A 25,099-nucleotide genomic window follows, 5' to 3' on the forward strand; every position below is an offset into this window, starting at 1 on the left:
CACTGGTTTTGAACTATACTTTTAGTGCATTTTTATCTCTATACGGTATACAGTATGCTGTATGTGAGCATGAGTGTGTGTTTAATGGTCCTTGGTTGTTGTCTCAGCTTGTCCCCATAGTCCAGGACACTTTGGAGTGAAATTGAGTGTAGGCATGGCTGTCCATTAGGTGACTGACATGCTCATTAATTAGTTCCTAATATCCTTTCTGCTCTGCTTACACACACACACCCCTACACAAAGGCAGTGTGAAGCAGTGTGAGGACTTGTCATGCATGTGGTTACATCGATTATTGAGGGATGGATGGATAGAAAGATTAATGGGTAGCTGTATGGATGAAATAATGAAGGATGGAAGCAGTATCTGTTTTTAATATGGGATTTATGTTCCAAAGCCCGTGTCTTTAATTCCAACTTTATTGCACTGCAGCTTTATGAGACGTTGTTTACGGCTCCTCTGTGCCGTGTACATCATTCATTGTTGCGTTCTGTTTTCAGTGCATGTAATGTATCACTGCTGCACTCAGTTTCTCACAAGCTGCACCCCATATTTAAAAAAAAAAAACAAAAAAAAAAGGTTCTTATCAGTTCCTCCAGGATGTCGCGATTTTGTGATCGTACAAATTTACGCAAAAACAAGCAAACTCTGCAATATTCAGAGGAGCTTGCAATTTTTCATAATTACCACAGATCATGTGACATCATCTCAATGCGCATTGAGTTAAAGCCCTCTTTGATTCACGTGTGTCGAACATGCGTACAACTAAAAGGTCTCATTTACCAACAAACATCACTGCGAAAGACAATTTCACGCAATTGCAACCTCATCAAGTCGAGCAGTTTTCCGCAAAGAAACCACAAAAACTCTGCAAATTTTGGAAAACGACTGTCTAACTACTTCGATTTTCTTTCCCATTGAGGGAGTTGTTAAAAAGGGTATTTCTTTACAGTGGAGGAAATAAGTATTGAACGCGTCAACATTTTTTTCAGCTGGTTCAGTTCCTTGCCTTACCTTACCTTTTTCTTAGCGTGTTCAATACTTTTTTCCTGTGTCATTCCACTTTATTACACATAACTTTATTTATGGACTTTAATGCTGTGAATTCTTTATAAGTGTGGATTTCTTGAATTAATACTAATGTCTGCTGAAAATTTCACGTGAATAACCTCATCGGAAATATATTTACTGAAAAAAATGTTGACGTGTTCAATACTTATTTCCCCCACTGTACATATTCGATTTACATTTTTCATAAACGCCTACTTAACGTTGGCTTAAAGCAGTAACTTTATTTAGTATTGAATTGACGCAACAACACATTTTACACCCAACTGTGATGCTGAAATGAAAAGCGAATGTAACGTAAAGAAAACTATTGCGTAAATATCTTAAATAATATCTTTAAATATGGTGTTTTTGTGCTCTAGAAATATTCACATTTGCATAAAATATTCATTTTAAAGATAGAGCTGTTTTATATCACACTGTGAAAGACAGATGTAAAATACTCCACTATTTTTAACGAACAATACTTAAATACATTATTTAAAAAAAAAAAAAACATTTTAGAGCAAAGCTATGCTGATTTCTCAATTCTGATTGGCCAGAAGGTTTTGTTAGTGCTGGCTGTAATGCAAATCAGTTTTATATGAATGTGCTCTTCATCATTTCTGTAGTAACAGCTTCCATGCTGTATGTTAGGACTTGGATGGCAGACGCTCCACGTAATCATGTTCAACCTAATGTTTAGTTCTGCTTGAGTGTTGGAGCAGGTTGGGCGTCTCAAATGCATGTCTATGAAGTCATGATTGGTTTGAATATTAGGTCACATCTGAGATTGGCCAGATCGGTGAATAAAATAAGAGTAGATGTATAAATATAGAAATGTTAGTTAGAACTGAATGTGATCCTGTTAACAGAGTTATGCCCTGACTATTATGTGTATTGATCAAAGTTCTGGAGGTCTTTAATAGATTTAAACACACACACACTGCTAGTGTGTGTGTGTTTGTGTGTTCAGCATCTCTACTAGAAGTATAAGAGGATAAGTGGAATCATCTTGGATAAGGTGTGTGTGTGTGTGTGTGTGTGTGTGTGTGTGTGTGTGTGTGCACATGGAAGAAAACACAGCAGCAGTTTTCTTAGTCCAGCCCAGATCGTTCCTGTAGCCTCGCCTAATGTGTGTACATGTGGTTTATTTATAAGAAACCTTTTGTACTTTGTGTGTGTGTGTGTGTGTGTGTGATTGTAATGCCAGGAAAAGGTTGTGGTCCATTTATGTTGGAAAAGCTTCAGCTGTTGCGTCAACTTCGCACAACTCTGTCTTTGAGACACTTAAGAAAACGACTCCCGCGCAAAGAGAAGTTGCCGATAGCAACTTTTGCACGAAGAATCCCGAATCCTCAGGAAATCTTCTCCGCGATAAGATAATAAAACTTTATCTATTCCTTAGCTTGTGATTTCTGATTTCATGTCAAACCAACCGGACCTTTGTTTGCCGTGAAAACATTTTTTCAAATAAAGAAATAATTCTGTGTAAGTATATTAGGTTTGATGTGTTACAAGCCGGTTACTATATTAAAGTTAAATATTAATAAGAATAATAAAAAGCAAGTTTTGTGACTTGTAGGGACTGAATTTGTACGCCCAGCCCAAACTTGTACCAAGGCCACTCGGGTACATGACACTAAATTACACCCAGCATGATGCCTTCACACTGCACTTTTCCATGCATCTGATATTAATACACATGCATATTTATGAGCATTTCTCACCTTGGCTGCTTGGCCTCAATCTAACAGGCTGGTTAGTTTTTTAAAACTAAGCCACACACACACACACCCCCACAGAGAATGTGTGAACAGATCTGTATCGCTGACTTCCTTTTCTCCTCAGGGTGTGGAAGGTGGTTCGGTTGAGCCGTGGGAGGAGGCGAACTATGACCTCTACAAAGTGGTGGACCGCTTCGGCTTCCTGCAGTAAGAGTCTTGACTCACAGATTGACCTGACAGATTTTTACACTTCTACAGAACACTGTACTTGTCCTTACCCATCTGTACCCTACTGTACTTCCCTCCATCTTCCTCTACTGCTATTCTCTTCTCTTTATTGCCCCAAATATTCCAATAATACACGTTCAAACTTGTCTGTGTAGTCCTCTCCAAACATCTGTATGTACTATACAGTGTGTATGTGTGTGTATGTGTGTATATATATACACACACACACACACACACACACACACACACACACACACACACACACACTGTATATATACTCTGTACTCCTCTATACATCTCTGTACTCCTCTACACACCTCTACACACCTCTGTACTCCTCTATACACCTCTGCACTCCTACACACCTCTGCACTCCTCTACACACTTCTGCACTCCTCTACACACCTCTGTACTCCTCTACACACCTCTGTATTCCTCTACACACCTCTGCACTCCTCTACACACCTCTGTACTCCTCTACACACCTCTGTATTCCTCTACACACCTCTGTACTCCTCTATACACCTCTATACTCCTCTACACACCTCTGTACTCCTCTACACACCTCTGTACTCCTCTACTCACGTCTGTACTCCTCTACTCACGTCTATACCCCTCTACTCACGTCTATCCCCCTCTACACACCTTTGTACTCCTCTACACAATTACGTACTCCTCTACATACATCTGTACTCCTCTACACACCTCTGTACTCCTCTACACACCTCTGTACTCCTCTACACACCTCTGCACTCCTCTATACACTTCTATACTCCTCTGTACTCCTCTACACACCTATGCACTCCTCTACACAATTATGTACTCCTCTACACCTCTATATACTCCTCTGTACTCCTCTACACACCTCTGTACTCTTCTACACACCTCTGTACTCCTCTATATTCTTCTATACTCCTCTGTACTCCTTTACACACCTCTGTACTCCTCTATACTCCTCTGTACTCCTTTACACACCTCTATACTCCTCTGTACTCCTTTACACACCTCTGTACTGCTCTACACACCTCCCTGCTCTTCTATACTGCTCTACACACCTCCCTGCTCTTCTATACTCCTCTACACACCTCTATACTCCTCTATACTCTTCTATACTCTTCTATGCTCCTCTATACTCCTCTGTACTACTTTACACACCTCTGTACTCCTCTATACTTTTCTATACTCTTCTATACTCCTCTGTACTCCTTTACACACCTCTGTACTTCTTTATACTCCTCTGTACTCCTTTTCACACCTCTGTACTGCTCTACACACCTCTGTACTCTTCTATACTCCTCTGTACTCCTCTACACACCTCTATACTCCTCTATACACACTACATATCTCCACACTCCTCTACAAAAGTCTCTACTCTTCTATACATCTGTTTACTTCTGTATGTACACACTTTTATAGACCCTTACAGCCTGTTCTCTTCTGTATACCTCAACTGCTCCTTCTTCCTCTGCCAGGGATGCTTGTGGCTTTCCCAGGCTTCTTAAACAGCCGAGTACTATGGGATATTTATAGGGTGCCACATGTGGCTGGCAGAGCAGGAAGCCACAATCATAGGGTTACAAAGAAAAAAGGCTGTGTGTTCTGGCAGTGGGAAAGACAAGAGGATGTTAGAACGTTAGAGCGTGTACGCCTGTGAAATGGTAAATAACAGGTGGAAAAAGGGTAGGGTTTTTGGAGAGGGTTATGTCGAACACCCCTGCTGTGAGAGAGATGGGTGGGATTAGCCGAAGAAGGGAAGTGAACGCTTATCCTCTAGGTAAACAACGGAACAAGACAGCAAGTGAATTCACAGCACTCAAGATTTGCTACACTGGCTACAAGATGGGAGATAATAATATGTGGAATGTCACAGAGAGAGAGAGAGAAATAAATTCCCTCATCAAAACAAAACCATGGATACACAGAATACTCCTAATGCAACCCACAGATTCAAATAGACACTATAGTGAATAAGCAGCATACCGACAATGGACGGACTACTGACAGATGATGTGGTTTATATAGCGCATGTAGTATTGGATAAATCAACACTGCACTATTGGTGGGATGGTAGCTCAGTGGTTAAGAGTTCAGGCTGCCACTGCCGGGCCCTTGAGCACGGCCCTTAACCCTCAGTTGCTCCGCTGTATAAATGAGATAAATGTAAGTCGCTGTGTTTAAGGGCGTCTGCCAAATGCCATAAACGTAAACTGTAGATGGCAATATATAGACCACCTTACCGCTACCATGACGAATGTGTCCCAAACCACACTGCTTATTCACTGTACTGTCTATCGGTGAATTCCATTATGGGTATTCTGTATACTTATGGTTTTGTTTCGTGGAGGGAATTTAACTCTCTCTCACAGACATTCCATACGATGTTGTCTCACTTCCTGTAACCAGGGTAGCAAATGTTGTGCACGGTAAGCCGAGTTGTTCTGTGGACCGACGTGTACTGATGTCCTATTGTCCAAAACCACAGTCCTTATTCACTATACAAGCTGTATAAACTGAACTACAAATACCTCACTATAATCAGTCCTCTGGGTGTCCCATATGACACACCTTTTCCCCTATAAAGACTATTTAAAACATGTATAATATGGCATGTAATGTGAATCAAGTGCGTGGGACACAGCAGCAGGGGAGTGATGAAGATGCGCATTTATGGCCATGTCTATGTGACCGTACTATTGTACTGTCACTCATAATTATGATTTTTTTCTATATTACAGTTATTTCCAAAAGGAAATTGTGTCAGTTCACAATGCTTTCTGGGTAAAAGGCATCCCTGAGGTGTACATTGGTGTTGATTCAGTCCCTCATGTAACAGCAGTCTAACAGACTTCGCTTGATCTGATAATGAGTGAGGATTTAACCATAGGGAAGGACAGGGCACGTTAAACCCATGTCTCAAGCCAGTATTAGGGGCGGCTGTGGCTCAGATGGTAGAGCGGGTTGGCCACTAATCGTAAGGTTGGCGGTTCGATTCCTGGCGCACATGACGCCACATGCCGAAGTGTCCTTGGGCAAGACACTGAACCCCAAGTTGCTCCTGATGGCAAGTTAGCGCCTTGCATGGCAGCTCTGCTACCATTGGTGTGTGAGTGGGTGAATGAGACACAGTGTAAAGCTTTGGATAAAAGCGCTATATAAGTGCAGACCATTTATTCGACAGCACAGCTGTAGTGTCCACTCTCGTCCCTGCTACGAAGCGACACCAAATGACCCCAAATGTCTGACATGGAATGTTATCATTTCCTGTTTGTGGAAATGTCAGCGATTCCTCACTTTGAACCGGGTTGAGCCTAGTGGCGTCACGGGTGACCCGTTGTCATAGTGATGCAAATTTATCTAGCGAGTCCACTTCCTGTGGAACAGATTGTTTCCCTTTTTTGGTCCACAAGTGCCTGTGTGTGACCTCAGCAACGTGATAGTTAGATGATTTATTGGTTTGTAATAATTCCCCAGCAATACTGCCACTCCACTGTTTTACATAAAGTTACCTGAATAAAAGAATAGTTAAGCTTTTACTGGGACATGTTGTGATTTTAGAGACATTTCCCTGAGGAAAGCAAAATAACAATTGGAGGAATAATTTTCCTGTTGACAGAGTGATGAAATAACGCTGCAATTTTGTTGAATTAATGTCTAAAAAGTGTGTGTGTGTGTGTGTGTGACTTTCTGGATTGCTGTCTGTCCTGTTTCTTTTAGTGAAAATGAACTTCCAGCCTTCAATGCCATGGAGGAAAAGGTAAGCACCATGACCCTGCTACACTTAAAAATCTGAGTTTTTATTTAATAATAATAGTGTTTATAAAGCACATTTCCAAAGCCCATTTAATCATGAAAAAAAACAATGTAAACTCTCCAAGACTTTCAAATATGTCACTTTGCAGACCTGATTTTATTTCATTAGTTACAGTATCCTCCACTAATATTGGCACCCTTGGTAAATATGAGCAAAGAAGGCTGTGAAAATTTGTCTTTATTGTTTAACCTTTTGATATTTAAAAAAAAAAAAAAAAAAAATCACAAAAATACTCTGCTGTCATGGATATCAAACAAATGCAAACACAAAACAGGTTTATCCAAAAAAACTTTGTTAAATATATGTATCACAATTATTGGCACTCCTATGAATTCATATGAGAAAAAAATATTTGAAGTATATTCCCATGGATATTTTACTTTTTTTTTTTTTTTTGCAATCCCTATACCAAAAAAGTTGGGACAGTGTGGAAAATGCTAATAAAAACAAAGAGGAGTGATTTGTAAATGTACTTTGACTTGTATTTAAACAAAACGTATAAAGACAAGGTATTTGATATTTTAGCTAATCAACTGCATAGTTTTTGAAGGTAAACACGTATTTTGAAATTGATGCATGGAGGCACGTTCCAAAAAATTTGGGACTGGGGAATTAGAACTAATAGCGATGTGACAAGTTGAAATAAGAAGGTGATGTGAAACAGGTGAGGCAATCGTCTAATCATAGTATATAAGGAACCACCAAAAAATGCCTAGTCCTTCAAGAGCAAGGTCGAAGCTCCAAATCTGCCAACAGATGCGTCAGAGAATAATCCAACACTTTGAGAACAACATTCCCCAAAGACAAATCGGTAGGATTTTGGGCATTTCACCTTCTACAGTGCACAATATAATTAAAAGATTCAAGGAATCCGGTCTAATCTCGGTGCGTAAAGGGCAAGGTCAAAAACCACTTCTGAATGTGTGTGATCTCCCTAACGTCACCGTCTTAAAAACCGTTATGAGTCTGTAATGGATATCCTGACATGCGCTCAGTAATACTTTGGTAAACCTTTGTCAGTCAACACCATTTGCCGCTACATCCACATAAAGGCTTTACTATGCAAAGCAGAAGCCATACATCAACACTGGATCTGGAGAGATTCTGTACAGAGGACTGGTCTCAGATCCCTTGCCATGTATTCTCCAACCTCATCAGGCATTGTAGGAGAAGACTCAGAGCTGTTATCTTGGTGAAGGGAGGTAGCACAGCATATTGACTAAAAGCGTGCCAATAATTGTTGCACACCTATATTTCACAAAGATTTTTTGATAAACCTGTGTTTTGTTTGCAACTGTTTGATATCTATGAGAGCAGAGTATTTGCTCAAAAGATCAAAAGGTTCAACAATAAAGACAAATTTTGACAGCCTTCTTTGCTCATATTTACTAAGGGTGCCAATATTAGTGGAGGGCACTGTATGATTCAAATTATTATTCAATCGATACTTATTATGTATAATTACATTAACACAAATTATTTTAAAATGTTTTAGCAAACCCTCTGTATGAATATCTTGCTTGTTTTATTAATAATAATAATAATAAATATAATAATACTTAATTTATGTATTTATTTAATAATTATTCATATGGTAAATCATTCCATGCTAACACCATGTTAGTTGATTTGGTCCCTTAGCAACACATGACCTTCAGGTAGAGCGGAAGGGATTTATTTATTTATATATGTATTTTTATTAAGGTCATTGTTCCTGAGTTGTATTGAGGATACAGTGACTGGATTTGTGGATTTCCTGATCATGGGAATTTGTTTAGAAAATCTAACAAATCTGTAAAGGATTCGATTAAAACAAATCGGGTTAGCAAATAAAGCTGTGTTACAGGTGGTTCAGTTTGACCTCTGAGGGGAGGTGTGTGATTACCGATGAGATTCATATAATAAGGTGCATAACAATTATAGGTCTAGAGAAAATGAGCCTGTGTAATTCTGTGCAAACACAGAGCTCCCTTGGTAATAGTACTCTAAAGTACTCTGGTAAATAAACATGGCTATGTGCTGTTTATGTTGAGGAAGGGAGTGAAACGTGACATTCCGGGTCTGTGCTATTAGGGGTAATTTGGGAACATTACACAGATGCTTTATCTTGTTGGGAATGGTCAGGTAAATCCCTTATGAATTACATCGCTGAACCTACTCTGGTCAAATGAATATTTTTAAAAGCAATAACCAGAAAATTGTGCTCTCCAGAGACTCCTCAGTATTTTATATATATATATATATAAAATGTGTGTGTGTTGTGTGTAGCTCTCATGTTTCAGATTCAGACCAACTTGTCAGGAAACACTGGTATGCCTTCTAAAATAGTGTGGACCAGACTGAAGTAATGGTGAATTGCACTGGATTCTGAAGAGTCATTAACTTTTCATTTGCTGTTTTGATCGGTCAACAGTAATAGGTCTAAATACCTATGTGTATAATTTTGGTATTCGGCTAATTCCTCACTATACTAGGCCTGTCACGTTAATTACATTATCAACTTATTGTATGATATATGGACTTGACCGTGATCATTTTAGCTGACCTCAATATCGCCCATTATGTGTACATGCGTGTTGGTTTACATAAGAATGAATGTCACCAACATTTTAGCCATTCGTGCTGCTTCTGTCCCCTCATCTGCTCTAGGGCTGTCAAATTACAATTCATACTTTGAATATGCTTCGATTTTGATATAAAAATGTACATTTAAATGCAACAACTTTGCATTCGAATTACTTAATTACAAAAATAAACAGTACGGACTGCACCATGAAAATGTACTGTACTTTTTTTTAAATGAAATAAATATATAAATATTAATGTATATTAACTAGTAATAAATATTAAAGTGAATAAGCTATATACATCGAAACTGAGCCAAAAAGTAACACCCCAAATAACAAATAAAAATTGAGACGTCCAAAAGGAATTAAAAAAAAAAAAAACCACTTCAAATAACACAACAAAATTTGTCAGGGATATATCATCCAACAAAATAGTTATCGTGACAGGCCTGCACTATGCACAAATAACTCAACTCTGCTTGAATACGGCTTTATGACAAAATACAGCCATGTGAAAAAATAAGTACACCTCATGGAAATTGTTGGCTTTTTTGACATATTTGAACATGCAAACATTTGATCCTGTTTGAAACAGTGCCTATTAATAAAGGTGATACACTCTTATCAAATGACACACAAAATTTATATTTTGTAGTAATTTTCACAATTGAAACTAACAAAAAAAAAAAACAACAGGTCAGTCACATGGAAAAAGTAAGTACACCCCAACATTTATCACACCTTCAAATCCATAAAATTAGAATGTAGGTGTACAAGCTTGTGTGCCAGTGATTAGAACCTGCTTATGGCATGCAGGTGGAGCCTGTGTTATTTATACCCCTCTCATGTCTAGTGTCTGGTGTCCCCTTTGCTACTGAGGTGTGTGGTGTCATCATGCCAAGATTTAAAGAGTTCTGTAAGGCCTTCGGAAAAAAAGGTTGTGGATGCCTATGAGTCTGGCAAAGGATTAAAAAATATCTCCAATTATGTGAAATACATTCCACTGTAAGGAAAATAATCTACAAATGGTACAGATTTCAAACAGCTGCCAATTTGTCCAGGACTGGCCGTCCCAGCAAATTCAGCTCAAGATCAGATGGTCTGATGTGAAAAGAAGTCTTTTAGAACCCCAAAATTTCATCACAGGATCTGCTAGTAAGTCTTGCAACTGTTGGTGTCAAAGTGCATGCTTCTACAATCAGAAAGAGATTGTACAAATTTGACCTGCATGGGAGACGTGCCAGGAAAAAGCCTTTGCAAGACTACAGTCTGCCAATGAGCATATAGACAAAGAGCAGGCTTTTTGGATTAATGTACTCTGGACAGACAAATCAAAGATAGAGTTGTTTGGCCACAGTAACAGCAGACATGTTTGAAGCAGAACAAAGACAGCTTTTCAGGAGAAGCACCTCATACCAACTGTGAAGCACGGTGGTGGAAATGTTATGGTTTGGGGTTGCTTCGCTGTTTCAGGGACTGGACATATTGCATTCATTGATTCAATTATGAATTCTGCATCATATCAAAGAGTACTTGAAGATAATGTGATGCCATCTGTCCGAACCAAAAATGGACCTTTCAACAGGATAATGAACCTAAGCACACTTGCAAATCCACCAAGGAATGTCTTAAAAAGAAGAAATGGAGGGTTATGGAATGGCCTGTTCAAAGCCCGAAGAAATGATGTTGGGGGATTAGAAATGGACAGTACTTGTAAGAAAACTCTCAAACATCTTGCAACTGAAAGAATACTGCATGGAAGAGTGGTCAAAAATTCCAGCAAGACTGGTGGACAATTATGCAAAACATCTACAAGAAGTTATTTCTGCAAGAGGGGGCAGTACTAGCTCATGAGGCCAAGGATGTACTTACTTTTCCACAGAAGAATATCACATCTATCGATATTTATTTTGAATAAATGATTGAAAAAGAAAATTTTCCTTGTGGTTTTGTTCAAGTATATCACTTTCATTAATAGGCACTGTTTCAAAGATGATCAAATGTTTGCTTGTCCAAATATGTCAAAAAAGCCAACAATTTCCATGGGGTGTACTTATTTTTTTTATGACATATTAAAGAATAAGTGAACATAAAATGTGTCAGTAAGATGTTAGGCCACCATGAGCCACCCAAACAGCTTCATTGTTCTTTGGTCTAGATTGTACTTGGGGTATAAACCTCATTCTTTCAGAAGCCCTTTTCTCAGTTGGTGTTTTGGTGATGGTGGTAGAGAGTGACCCTGCTGCTCTGTGGCTTGAGCACTGTCATCTTGGAAGAGACCATTCCCATCAGGATTAAAATGCTTCATAATATTCACTACATATCTTTGTCAGACCCAGTGTAATTGGACAAACTTTTTAATGGATTTTTTTATTAAAAAAAAAATTTAAATAAAAAAGTCCAGTCCATATATGTTCATCATTTAATGGTGTGATGTCTTAATAGTTAAATGGTATTTGTATTTTTCACTCAGCAAAAGCAGCTGGAACTGGAGAGGACAGAAAAATGGCTGAAGATGCTGAAAAGCTGGAACAAGTACAAGAACAGCGAGAAGGTGTGTGTATGTGTTTCCCCAGTTTGTGATTTACCATTAAAAACAAAGTCTTGATAAATGACTTAATCATCCAGAACCAATAGCTTATAAAAGACACGAAAATAAAAATTTCTACAATTTCAGGTTTAAGGAAAGTATAAAACGGTGTAGTTATAATCAGCAGTACAGTTTAGAGCAGCAGTTGTGAAAACTCAGCTGGATTTGAACTGCTTCTGCATGAGTGTCCAGTAAACACACGAAACAATAACGGTACGTTTTCAATATAATCCTTTTACAAATTGGTTGTCCACACGGCGGTCAGTCTTAGCTGTTGGTCCGCTGTGTTTGAACGCATCTGTGGCGTCCACCCAGTATGATGCAGTTTCAGTTCTTATGCCAAAGATTTGATGATGCCACAGAATCTGCCGCGATATGCAGTCCCTCCAGGACTTAGCGATTTTTGCGATCGCAGACATTTGCGCAAAATCGAGCAAACTCTCAGAGCGTGCAATTTTTCTAAATTACCGCGGATTTTCTACAGATTTGGGCCAAGACACGTCATGTGACGTCATCACAACATGCCTTCAGTCAAAGCCCTCTTTGATTCATGCGTGTCAAACACGAGTACAGCTAAAAGGTCTTATTTGCCAACAAATATCATTGTGAAAGTTTGCGCACAACTGTTTTGTTTGCAATTGCAATTTCAACCAATTTGCTTCCAATTCAAGTAGTTTTCCGCAAAAAAAAGCACAAACAACTCTGCAAATTTTGAAAAAAGCGCAGCAAAAGCAAGCATTTTCAGCCGCAGCAATCACAAAAAACCCTGCAAAATTCTGTATGGACTGGATTAGAGCTGCAACAACTAATCGATAAAATCGTTAATAATCGATTATGAAAATAGTTGTCAACGAATCACATTATTGATTAGTTGGTCTGCACGCGGTACATTTACTCATTACGTTACTTCTGTTATGAAAACACGCGTCGGCGAGTAAATACTAAAGTTTTGTCCGAAATGACGTACTATACACTTACACTATACACTTACACTATGCACTTACACTATGCACTACCGTCTAGTGCAAGTTTAATGTATCAAAACATATTCAAATGAGATGTTTTAAAATTAATCAATTTGGTTATTCGCAAATGTCACGTTAGCTGAGCTGACGATCGTTCATTGGTGGATTTATTTTAAATTTATTTACAAATGAAATGATAATTTGCAAAAACCTGAGTGGTAGACAATTTCGTGTCGCATTGATGGATAAAATAAACAAAGGATAATTCAGAGTTTCAAATTAAATGTCACACCAACAATAAAATGTAAAAAATAAAATCTTGAAATGTTTTGATTCAATTTTAATGTTAATATTAATAATATAAAGTAGCATATATAGAAATTATATGTTAAATATATTGCCTATAATTATTGTGGAGTGAGGGGGTCCTTGTGGATTGTTTGAAATATGCTAGAGGTCCAAAGCTCACAAAAGGTTGAGAACCACTGGTCTAGTGTATGAATTTTAGAAAGGTAATATCGTCTCAAATGGAACACATCAGTTTTTTACTAGCTTGAAAGTTTGCCCCGATCCGATTAATCGAAAACTAATCGGCCAACTAATCGATTATGAAAATAATCGTAAGTCGCAGCCCTAGACTGGATATGATTCAGTACAATTTCGTATCTTCGACCAGTTATTGAACTGGATCGGTCGCGATAAGAGACGATTCGGTTGAACAGCCTCTATTTGAAATTTTTTTCAAACCAAATCATCCAGTTATTACACCGTTGGTATTTATTCACTTTCTAATGATCACCACCATTAACATTATGTTTAAAGTGTTGGATTTGGCTCTTCGTTGTGTGCCTGTTTAATCTTTTTAGGTCAAAATATTTGTTCACATAAACCTAATCATCTTTGAGTATGTGTACTGAATTTAACAGTAACTGCTGTAGCAGAAAATGAGTGTTCTGCTGAATCTGTAGTGCTTGTGTGTGTGTGTGTGTGTGTGTGTGAGTCATGTGAATGGTACCACAATGCTTTTGGGCACTCGAGGGCATAATAAGACAGTGTGCAAGTGTGTTAGTGTGGAAAAGTAGCAGTGTGGTATTTCGAGAAGGACAATCCTCCACGCATTGCATCATCGTACCAAACATCCTCTAGGTCTTTTTACAATTGTTACTAAACAGCTTTTATATAAATCCAGCACCAGACCCGTAATGAGCAAACCAGAGGAGACAATGGCAAGGAAACAGTCCCTAAGACAACGAAGAAGACGACTCAAAAATGGAGCCCAGCATCTTCGGGGTGACCCTGGATAGTGGGATTTTGATATGAAACTAATAAATGAAAGTGTAATAGTATGTGGGTTATACAAAGGAAAGGCAGATCAGATAAACTGTCTTGATTGATAATATACAGGATCGTGTGTATCAACATGCTGTTATGAGCATTGAATAATATATTAGCTTATAAACTAATAATCACTGTAGCAGTTTTTGGAAAGCTATGTTTTCATCCACGTATTTGATGCAGATTTTGGGATATCGTATAAAATAATCATACGATGGAAACACCAGATGCAAATAAAATCTACAAAATCCGCATAAAAACCATTGTGGCGGATAATGTTTTTTTTTATTCGATAAGTAGACATTCGCATAAACTACGATAGAAACACATTCACAGAATATACCTCGATACGCATAAAAAAAGTCATTTGACTTTACCTCAACAAATCATGCGATTGGTTAATTGGCTCAGAAAAGTAAAAATGGCGGAGCTTGAGCTGCGGCAGTTTCCTCAGAAGTGGCAGTTTTGTTTTTTCGAAATGGTGCTTTATCGACAAATGTTTAATGCGATCTTCCAATTTCTCGCACAAGTTCAATTGTCATCTTGGATAGAAAAATAGCTAATGAGGCTTCCGGGGAAGATTATTGACTGCAGCAGGAGCGTGAATCGTACATGCAAGATAAAAGCAGCAGGAACCACAGAAGCAATTGGTTAATGCACCCGATTTATGTAACTGAGGCACATCATGCACGTCTGGAGGCAGAGAAACGCTCATGGCAAGAAACGTTTTAGGATCACACACTAATTTCAGTATTACACAGCAGGAGCTGTGAAAGACAGCTAGGCAGGCTGTATTTTCAGATATGCAAGTATAGTATAGTGAAAGTCCACTTATAGTAAACACACTACGGTCAACTATATTACTGTCAGATATATTGGGAAGTGGTGGCTCAGTGGTTAAAGGCTCTGGGTTACTGATCAGAAGGTCAGGAGTTCAAGCCTCAGCATTGCCACTGTTGGGCCTTTGGGCAAGGCCCTTAACCCTCAACTGCTCAGTTGTATAAATGAGATAAATGTACGTCGCTCTGGATAAGGGCGTCTGCCAAAAGCCGTAAATGTAACTATATATTAAGGATAAGAATACATCATTTGGGTTGAACATACAATGTGTTTAATAGAGATACAGACAGGAGGCCAAGACTGGAGATTTCAATGATTATTGATCCCTGTTCTGTGTTCCTGCAAATACTTTCCTCTATCTTACCTTCCTTATCATTAGTCTGAGAGTGCATTGTGAAATCTTGCTTGGCACACATGTCCAGAGATGATTAGTTGTGGTTTCATGAACTTTCCACCTGCATGTTAGCAATCATTTGTACTGACAGGGTTGTACTGTTCTATGGCTCTGTAGCTTATAATGCTGTCCCTCAGAACTTTAGGAATCCTCTTCACCTTCACCATGATTGCATAAACTCTTCCCAAACAGCAGCAAAGATATTCTGAAGGTCATTAGTGCTTTTTTTTTTCTTGATGAGAGTGCTGACCGAATGGAATGGAGTTGGAAGTAGGACTGCTAGGGCTTCTAGGTACGATAACCTAGTCTAACAAAAATCACGGTTTCACGGTTTTAAGTGGTTTCTGTCAGTTTCCTGTCTAGACCCAAAAGGCATGAGTAGGGAACTTGATCGGGTACAAAAATGAATGGGTAGATGAATGGGTAATAGACGGAAATGAGTTTTAATAAGTATTTTTGAAAAAGTCAGTGTTGGGGTATCCATCTAATTATACACGACCTTAGATCTGCGTGGATTGGACGGAAGGTAAGTGTCCAGTGTTACCAGTCTGTATTTTAGGCAACCCAGGGCATATATACGGTAATCATAGTTCAAGAGGACGTGAACTTCAGTCAAATTATTCATGTGTATAGACCTGTCAGCTTAACCCCGACTGGCTGGAAACGATGGCCCGGCATGGTGCTCAGTTTAGAAGCACCCCATTTCTGTGCTGAGCAGGAGAGCGAACATACCACAGCGTTTTCATTCTAAAAGAGGATGACAGAGATTTGAATCGCTTACAGTAATAACAGCGTGCGTCTCAAAGAACCATATGCATCCCATATATATCCCGAGCAAAAATATCCCTGATTGTAATGTTAAGCATTGTAATCATACGCTGGCTCAGGCAGCATGAGCGACGTTTCCCGCAAAGCTGAAATGAAACCTACAGTAGACATATGTAGTGTGATTTTAGCGCAGGAGATGGAGTGATGAGAAGAGATCCCCCCATGCTAAGTATTTATAAAGACTATGTAATGCTTCACCTAGGCTTAGACAAGAACATGCACAATGTGGTAGAAGATACTCATACAGCTGTTCATCTTATTGTTAGGACAGATGTGCTAGAGTTCTGACAGATTGTAACAAAGCAGTGCGTGTGTGTTTGTTTGCATGCAGCTGGTAAGGAGGATCTATAAAGGAATCCCACTACAGCTTCGAGGACAGGTCTGGTGTCTCCTCCTTGACGTCCCCAAAATAAAAGAGGAGAAGAAGGACTTCTACGAGGTACACACACCTACCTGCATACCTACTGGATTAAAGTATAAAAAGTCCACCTTGATGTACATGAATGTTTATATTGAAATATTTCTGATGTGCTTAGTGATTCTGATGGTTGCCCTGCTGGAAAAAAGCAATAGAAACCCTCATAGAATTTGTAATGGTTTTAATAGGGATTTTATTGGTTTTATGGAAACAGTAATGGTCCCTGTGGGTCTCTAGTGGTAATTTGTTGCCTTCTATTGGTGGCATGTTATATCTAGTGGATAACATTAATGGTTTTAATGGTTAGCTGTTGGTTTGTAATGGTATTTGTAGTGGAAACTATTAGAATTTCTGTGATGGTTGTTGTTGTGATGGTCTGTTGTTTTTCTGTTTGTTTGTTTGTTTGTTTGTTTGTTTTTTCAGCAGGGTGGGTGCTGCATTTCTTTTCTTATTCCTATGAGAAATTAGTGGTTGTGTGGCATCCTGCTGTCCCCGAGGGACGTCGTTAACACAGCTATGATCGTGTTTAATAGTAGAAAACCTTTCAGCAATAAAAGTTGGATTCCACGTACCAGAATGCAATGGGGCTGTATGGCTGTACGGGCTGCAGCACAGACTTGGCTCGGCTAGTTAAAGTTCTACGAGTGTTCCGTAACGAGCATGATGGTGTTGAATCCACTATTGACTTGAAGGTTGAAGCTTTGGAACCTGATCTGAGTAGAGTGCACAGATGAGAGAGCTGTGGACACAGTAGACTTCACTTGGATGTGGGAAGTCAGAACTTTTTTGGGAATCATGTCATTTTCAACCTACATGCGCTACAAAGTGGGGGGAAAAAACATGGCGTGTTGATGCTTCAAAAAGAAAAATTCTAGCACGCTAACTGTGATGAGTGATGTACAGGATATTTACCTCAGAACAGTGAACTGTATAGTCCGTATTACATAAAACACAAGTAAATATGTTTCTATTTTGATGGATCTAAAGCAAACACTTGCATTTACCGTATAACTCGTTTAAAGTGAAAGTACACCTGTTTTATTTACTATTGATGCTATGAGCCTCCATGTTGATTTGAGGAGACCTTCCCAGCATTCTGTGTAGGAATTCCGATTCGAGGGGCATTTTCTTTTTCTTTCTTTTTTGTAAAAAAAAAAAAAAAATGTTGTTGAAAGATTATTGAAAAACAGTCTACACTGGATATCACATTATTTTGTATTATCATATTATATTAGAAACGGTGATAAGCAAATCATCTTGGGTGTATTTTTGCTTTAATACACACTCAATGAACCATTATTGAAAGACGCATTCTCATACGTAATTAGACTCCATGCCTCTTATAACAGGTTTAACTGGCATATACAGTCATGTGAAAAAATATGTACACCCCATGGAAATTATTGGCTTTTTTGACATATTTGGACAAGCAAACATTTGATCCTATTAATAAAGGTGATGTACTTGAACAAAACCACAATGAGAATGAGATTTTTCAATCATTTATTCAACAGAAATATCCATAGCTGTGGCATTGTTCTGTGGACAAAGTAAGTAGACCCTTGGTATCAGAAGCTAGTATTGCCCCCTTTAGCAGAAATAAGTTCTTGTAGGCGTTTTGCATAATTGTCCACCAGTCTCTTCCTTGCAGTATTCTTTCAGTTGCAAGAAGTTTGAGGATTTTCTTGCATGTACTGCTTGTTTCAAATCCCCTCACACAATTCAATGGGATTCAAACCCGGGCTTTGACTAGGCCATTCCATAACCCTCCATTTATTCTTTTTGAGCCATTGCTTGGTGGATTTGCTAGTGTGATTAGGATCATTATTCTGTTGAAAAGTCCATTTTCAGTTCAACTTCACCTGTCGGACAGATGGCCTCACATCATCTTAAGCACTCTTTGATATGCTGCAGAATTCATAGTTGAATCAATGAATGTAAGCTGTCCATTCCCTGAAGCAGCAAAGCAACCCCAAACATTTCCACCACCATGCTTCAGTTGGTATGAGGTGCTTCTCCTGAAAAGTTCTCTTTTTCTGCGCAAAACATGTCTGCTGTTACTGTGGCCAAACAACTCTATCTTTGATTAGTCTGTCCAGAGCACATTATTCCAAAAGGCTTGGTCTTTGCCTATATGCTTAAACTGTAGTCTTGCAAAGGCTTTTTCCTGGCACGCCTCCCATGCAGGTCAATCTCTTTCTGATTGTAGAAATATGCACTTTGACACCAACAGTTGCCAGACTTACTAGCAGATCCTGTGATGAAATTTTAGGGTTCTTGGAGACTTGTTTTGCATCAGACGATCTGCTCTTGGGCTGAATTTGCTGGGACGGCCAGTCCTGGATAAATTGTCTTTTGACAAATCTGCACCATTTGTAGATGATTTTCCTTACAGTGGAATGATGTATTTCAAATAATTTGGAGATATTTTTAAATCGCTTGCCAGACTCATAAGCATCCACAACCTTTTTTCTGAAGGCCTTACAGAACTCTTTAGATCTTGGCATGATGACACCACACACCTCAATAGCAAAGGGAACACCAGACACTAGACATGAGAGGGGTATAAATAAGACCGGTTCCACCTGCACTCCCTAAGCAGGTTCTAATCACTGGCACACAATCCTGAACACCTGAATCTAATTTTTATGGATTTGAAGGTGTGATAAATGTAAGGGTGTACTTACTTTTTCCACGTGAATGATCTGTTTGTTTTTTTGTAGTAAATAGTGAAAATGACTACAAAATGTCAATTTTGTCTGTCATTTGATAGTGTAATTTCCATGGGGTGTACTTATTTTTTCACGTGACTGAAGGTCACTCATATAATTTATATATATGTGTGTGTGTGTGTGTTTGGCCACAGAGAATACACTCCCCAGTAATTTTCCAGAAAGGTGGAAGGGGCACAGGTTGTGTGTGTGTTTTGATGATAGCACTGCGGATTGATTTCATTTTTATTAATGAGGTCTCTCTCACTCCCCTTCTCTCTCTCTCTCACTCTCTCTCTCTCTCTCTGTCTCTCTCACTCTCATACACTCTCTCTCTCTCTCTCTCTCTCTCTCTCTCTCTGTCTCTCTCTCTCACACCCCTTCTCTCTCTCTCTCTCTCTCTCTCTCTCTCTCTCTCTCACTCTCATACACTCTCTCTCTCTGTCTCTCTCTCTCTCACCCCCCTTCTCACTCTCTCTCTCTCTCTGTTTCTCTCTCTCTCTCTCTCTCTCTCTCTCTCTCTGTCTCTCTCACTCCCCTTCTCTCTCGCTCACTCACACTCTCTCTCTCTCACTCTGTCTGTCTCCAGAAGCTGAAGATGAGAGCAAGAGGTTTGTCCCCTGATATTCGTCAAATAGATTTGGATGTGAACCGCACATACAGAGACCACATCATGTTTATGCGGCGCTATGACGTCAAGTGCGTGATGCGCGCGCACACACACACACAGACAAACAAACAAACAATTTAGATGTGTGTGCTAATTGGGCTGGTTTCTCATGTTTGATTAATGAAACACTTGTGTGTTTGTGTTTACAGGCAGCAGGACCTGTTCCACGTCCTCACGGCGTACTCCATGTACAACAGGGTGAGTCAGTACAACATCTGCACCATCCTCAAGATCACTGACTCACTGACTTGACTCAGAGTCTCAGTTAAAGCCAAGATTAAGATTGTTGTTCTGAAATGGAATTGCATTAATCTGGTTAATGAGAGGAGCGCGGTGGCTTAGTAGTTAGCACATTTGCGTCACTCCTCTAGGGTTTGGGGGTTCGAGCCCTTCCTCCGCCCTGTATGCGCAGAGTTTGCATCTTCTCCCCATGCTTTGGGGATTTCCTCCAGGTACTCCAATTTGGCATTTCCAAATTGTCTGTAGTCTGTGAGTGGCGTGCGATTGTGCCCTTGTGATGGGTTGCCATCCTATCCAGGCTGTCCCCCACCTTGTGCCCTGAGTCCCCTGGGATAGTCTCCAGGCTCCTGGCAACCCTGTGTAGGATAAGCAGAACAGAAAATGGATGGATGGACGGCTAATAAGTGTATACATACAGTTACAGAGAGAATGAGAGAAACTACACTAATCTGATGTAATTCTTTGTGTATGTGACCACAAAATGGCTACCTCGCATGCCTCGTGATGGTCTGTCTCCTGCCTAGGGACAAGCATTAAGTGACACGATGTCTGGAGCAGTTTGAATGACAATGACAAGCTGGTTTTAGTATGACATCTACAGTGATCTGCCATCTAGTGGACATCTGCCAGTTTACACATACACCATTCTCTTTTTAGATTTTAAATTTTTATTTTTTTTAATTTGACTATACAACAACTTCTAATTAACGACATCCTCATTGTAGCCAAGCCGCCTTTATGTATGTCCTGTTACTATGTTATGCAAGGCATCGGAGGCATGATGGCAACAGTTTATGTCCTGTGTTCGCATGCAAAACAAGATCTGGATCCGTTAATATTACACATGTTCACATCAAAAGTTCATCAGTGAATCAGATTTTTTTTTTTAAATGTCTCTACTTCAGATACACAAAACAGGCCTGAAGGATGGGTATGTGAACATGTTCATGTACATGTAGTTCAAAGATATACAGTACATATTAGAGAGAGAGAAAGAGAGAGAGATCTGTGACAGATATATGTGTGGTGATGTGGGAAAACCCTTCACATGGTGAAATTTAGACACCAACTATGTTTACATGCACATCACGTTCTGTTTAAGATCTACATTCGGGTTGCAGCCATATTTCGAATACGATGTTTATATGCCTACAGGAATCGGAATATTCACGTATACATACATGGTTGTTGTAAGCATGCCCGAGTTGCCATTCTTCAATACCTAGCCTACAGATAAGCATCTGTTAGCACCCACAATTCCTTGTGGAATAAGCATGCGCATATATCTCCTTTCAGTAGATTTTCTGAATGAGTCGTTTACATGCAACCAATTTAATTTAAAGTCAGTTTAAAACAGTAATTTGTATCGGCTAATCCGATCGCGGCGTTCACGTGCCTCAGTACTAATTAGAATATTGCCAAATTCTGTTTAAAGTCGGAATGTTGATATGCATGTAAACCTAGTCATAGTCTACATGCAAAGTAGAAGTTTTCTACAAGGAAAGTTTCAGCACAGCAACACGTTTAGAAATTCAGACAGCCGGTATCTGATTGCAAACTGAATTGATTAGACTTATGTCTGTTTTGCTACAGCACACAGCTATCAAACAGCTTGATCAAAGCCTGACATTCACCGAGTGAGAAAATCCCACTTAGCAAACAAGATTTTAGACATCTTTAGACAGACTGACTGTTTTTACCACCATGGCTCCTTACCCAGTCTGATCATTGCAGGAAGCCTAGGCTGGATTAAATGTGTGTGTGTGGGTATCCATAAATATCCACACACACACACACACACACACCTACACATACACTATTTCTTAAAATTAAGGTGTCAAAGTATGTTTGCACTTTTTGGCTCGTTGTCAGAATTAAGCCACAGTGACACCTGACAGGTTTTCCCAGTCTGTCAAACATGTACAAGAGAGAGAAAGATAGATCTGGTTATTTAATCTCTTCAAGGAAGGGTTATTGAATTCCCTGCTGATTGTGTCTTGGTGTGTCAGTGTAAATCATCAGTTTATTTTGAAGCATGGTTGGTGAGCTGCACATCCGTAATGAAGCAAGCTCATTAGCTTGTATTCAGTGAGAGGATGCATTTATGCATGATGTCAAGCTGCTATATTAGAATATATAACACCACTGGCACACAATTCTGGAGCTGCATATTTTTGGAAGGTCCCAGACCTCATTTGGGTTCATTTCTGATGCAGGAAGTACAGTGCTGTGAAAAAAGTATTTGATTTCTTCTGTTTTTGTGTATATCTCATGCTAAATAGTTTTAGATCTTCAAACGAAGTGCAACATAAAACAAAGGCAAACTGAGTAAACACATAATACGGTTAAAAAAAATTATTGAAGCAAAAAAGTTATCCAACACCTATCACGCATGTGAAAAGCAATTTCCCCCTTAAATTTAAAATCTGGTTGTGCCACCTTTAGAAGCAATAACCACAACCAAACGATTTCGATAACTGGAGATCAGTCTTTCACTTACTTCTAGGACTAGTATTTACTGCTATGCTTTGGATCATTGTCTTTCTGCATAATCCAGTTGTGCTTGAGTTTCAACTTACAGACTGAAGACCAGACATTCTCCTTTAGGATTTTCTGATAGAGAGCAGAATTCATGTTTCTCTCAATTATTGCAAGTTTCCCAGGCCCTGAAGCAGCAAAGCATCCCCACACCAATACACTTCCACCACCATGCTTGACTGTAGGTATGATGTTCTTTTTATTGAATTTTGCGTTTGGTTTACACCAGATGTAACAGGACTCCTGTCTTCCAAACAGTTCCGCTTTCGACTCATCAATCCACAGAGCATTCTCCCAAAAGGTTTGAGGATCATCAAGGTGTGTTTTGGCAAAATTCAGACGAGCCACAGTGTCTCACAGTCTGCCCAGTGACTTTCTGATAGTGGAGTCATGAACGGTGACCTTTATTGCTGTGCTCTTGGAGGAATTTTGGAAGGTCGGCCACTTCTGGGAAGGTTCACTACTGTGTTGAGTTTTTCTTCAAACAGAAGAAATCAGCAAATATTTTTTCACAGCACTGTAGCTTAAGAGCAAGTGAAAATCTCACACAGTTCAGGAAACAGATGTATTCGGTGTAGTTGAGATGAACTAAAAATACAGCTCTCTGTACATAACCCGGATTTTTTAAGTTAACTCTTATGTATTAAAAACAAATTTACTAAAGGATGGGTTAAAGGAAATACCCTACAATGTAGGTGTGTGTGTGTGTGTGTGTGTGTGTGTGTCTGTGTGTGTAGGAGGTGGGATATTGTCAAGGTATGAGCCAGATCACCGCTCTCCTCCTGATCTATATGAATGAAGAGGACGCATTCTGGGCTCTGGTCAGGCTGCTATCTGGACAGACACATGCGATGCACGGTACACACCCCTCTCTCTACACTAACAATTAATACCGGATACACACACACACACACACACACACACACACACACATACACATTATACACAGCTATAACAACTTACACAACAAATATTAATAAAAAAAAAACTTTGGACAGATTTCACAATATTAGAATAGGATTATGATGCAAACTATATAGATTTTCCACCCAGTGCATTATAATGGGCTATTTTGTATAGTTTTATGACAAATAGTCCTAATTATTTCAATCTTATTTCCAGGTTGTAACACTACAAAATGTGGAAAACGTCCAACTGGGGTGAATACTTGCTCAAAGCATTGTAAATGCACAGAAATCCTTGTATCCCTGGAGCTACGACGTCCAAATAGTTAACACTGAAAATATTCGAGATCAAACAGACTTCTATTAATAAATAGTTCGGGCTCACAGCTCAGAAAAGAAGAAGCAAATAGCACATCATGTCCTGACTGTTCAGCTACATTTGGGTTAAGTGATACATTTTATAGGTTGAACTGATCCTAAATGACATAATGGCACTGAAGTTTGTGTATCTCTGTGTGTGTGTGTGTGTGTGTGTGTGTGTGTGTGTGTGTGTTCAGGATTTTTCGTGCCAGGTTTTCCAAAGCTGCTGCGCTTCCAAGAGCACCATGACCGTATCCTGAAGAAGATGATGCCTAAACTTAAACAACATCTAGTAAGACACACACACACACAAACACACACACACACACACATGTTGATGTTAAATCTGGATTTTATGGTTGAAGTGTTTCCTTAAACATCATAATATAGATGTGTAGAACCCTGGTGTGGGAGTGTGTGGAGGCAGACTCTGGGCTCCGGGCTCACGTTTATTCAAACCGTGCACGTTTCATCGCACCTTCAAAACACAACAGGAACAACAAAAACTCATGGCTTTCGCTCTGTCATGATCAAGTTCACGCTTCAGCGCGCGTGTGTGTGTGTCGCAAGATCTTCAAAGCTGACTCGCAGTCTCTCTCTCTCTCTCACGTTACCGGTTACGGGAGCCCTGAAGGCTCAAAAAGACACATAAGTAAATTTCAAATAATAAGGCACAGGTGAGAATCATCATGCATTACCTGCCGGTCACTTGATAATGAGTCTTTATTGGTCACATATACATTACAGCACAGTGAAATTCTTTTTTTCACATGTTAGGAAGTTGGGGTCAGAGTCAGCCATGATACAGCAGACCCTGGAGCAGGGAGGGTTAAGGGCCTTGCTCAAGGGCCCAACAGTGGCAGCTTGGCAGCACCGGTGCTTGAACCCCCGACCAGTAACCCAGAGCATTACCCGCCAAGCCACCAC

The 25,099-nt window shown here is 39.4% G+C and overlaps 1 protein-coding gene across 4 annotated transcripts in view; it reads left to right on the plus strand.

Annotated features, from left to right (window-relative positions):
• usp6nl (USP6 N-terminal like) overlaps window positions 1-25,099 on the plus strand; it is a 90,959-nt gene that overhangs the window by 53,567 nt on the left and 12,293 nt on the right. For all 4 annotated transcript variants that reach the window (XM_053649742.1, XM_053649739.1, XM_053649740.1 and 1 more), the window contains 8 exons: window positions 2,897-2,979; window positions 6,715-6,754; window positions 11,852-11,932; window positions 16,662-16,769; window positions 20,049-20,158; window positions 20,279-20,327; window positions 23,645-23,765; window positions 24,370-24,464. In XM_053649742.1, coding sequence (XP_053505717.1) covers window positions 2,897-2,979; window positions 6,715-6,754; window positions 11,852-11,932; window positions 16,662-16,769; window positions 20,049-20,158; window positions 20,279-20,327; window positions 23,645-23,765; window positions 24,370-24,464 — 687 coding nt within the window. The remainder of the gene's footprint in view (window positions 1-2,896; window positions 2,980-6,714; window positions 6,755-11,851; window positions 11,933-16,661; window positions 16,770-20,048; window positions 20,159-20,278; window positions 20,328-23,644; window positions 23,766-24,369; window positions 24,465-25,099) is intronic.

The sequence above is a fragment of the Ictalurus furcatus genome, chromosome 19, assembly GCF_023375685.1.
Source record: "Ictalurus furcatus strain D&B chromosome 19, Billie_1.0, whole genome shotgun sequence".
Taxonomy (NCBI): Eukaryota; Metazoa; Chordata; class Actinopteri; order Siluriformes; family Ictaluridae; genus Ictalurus; species Ictalurus furcatus.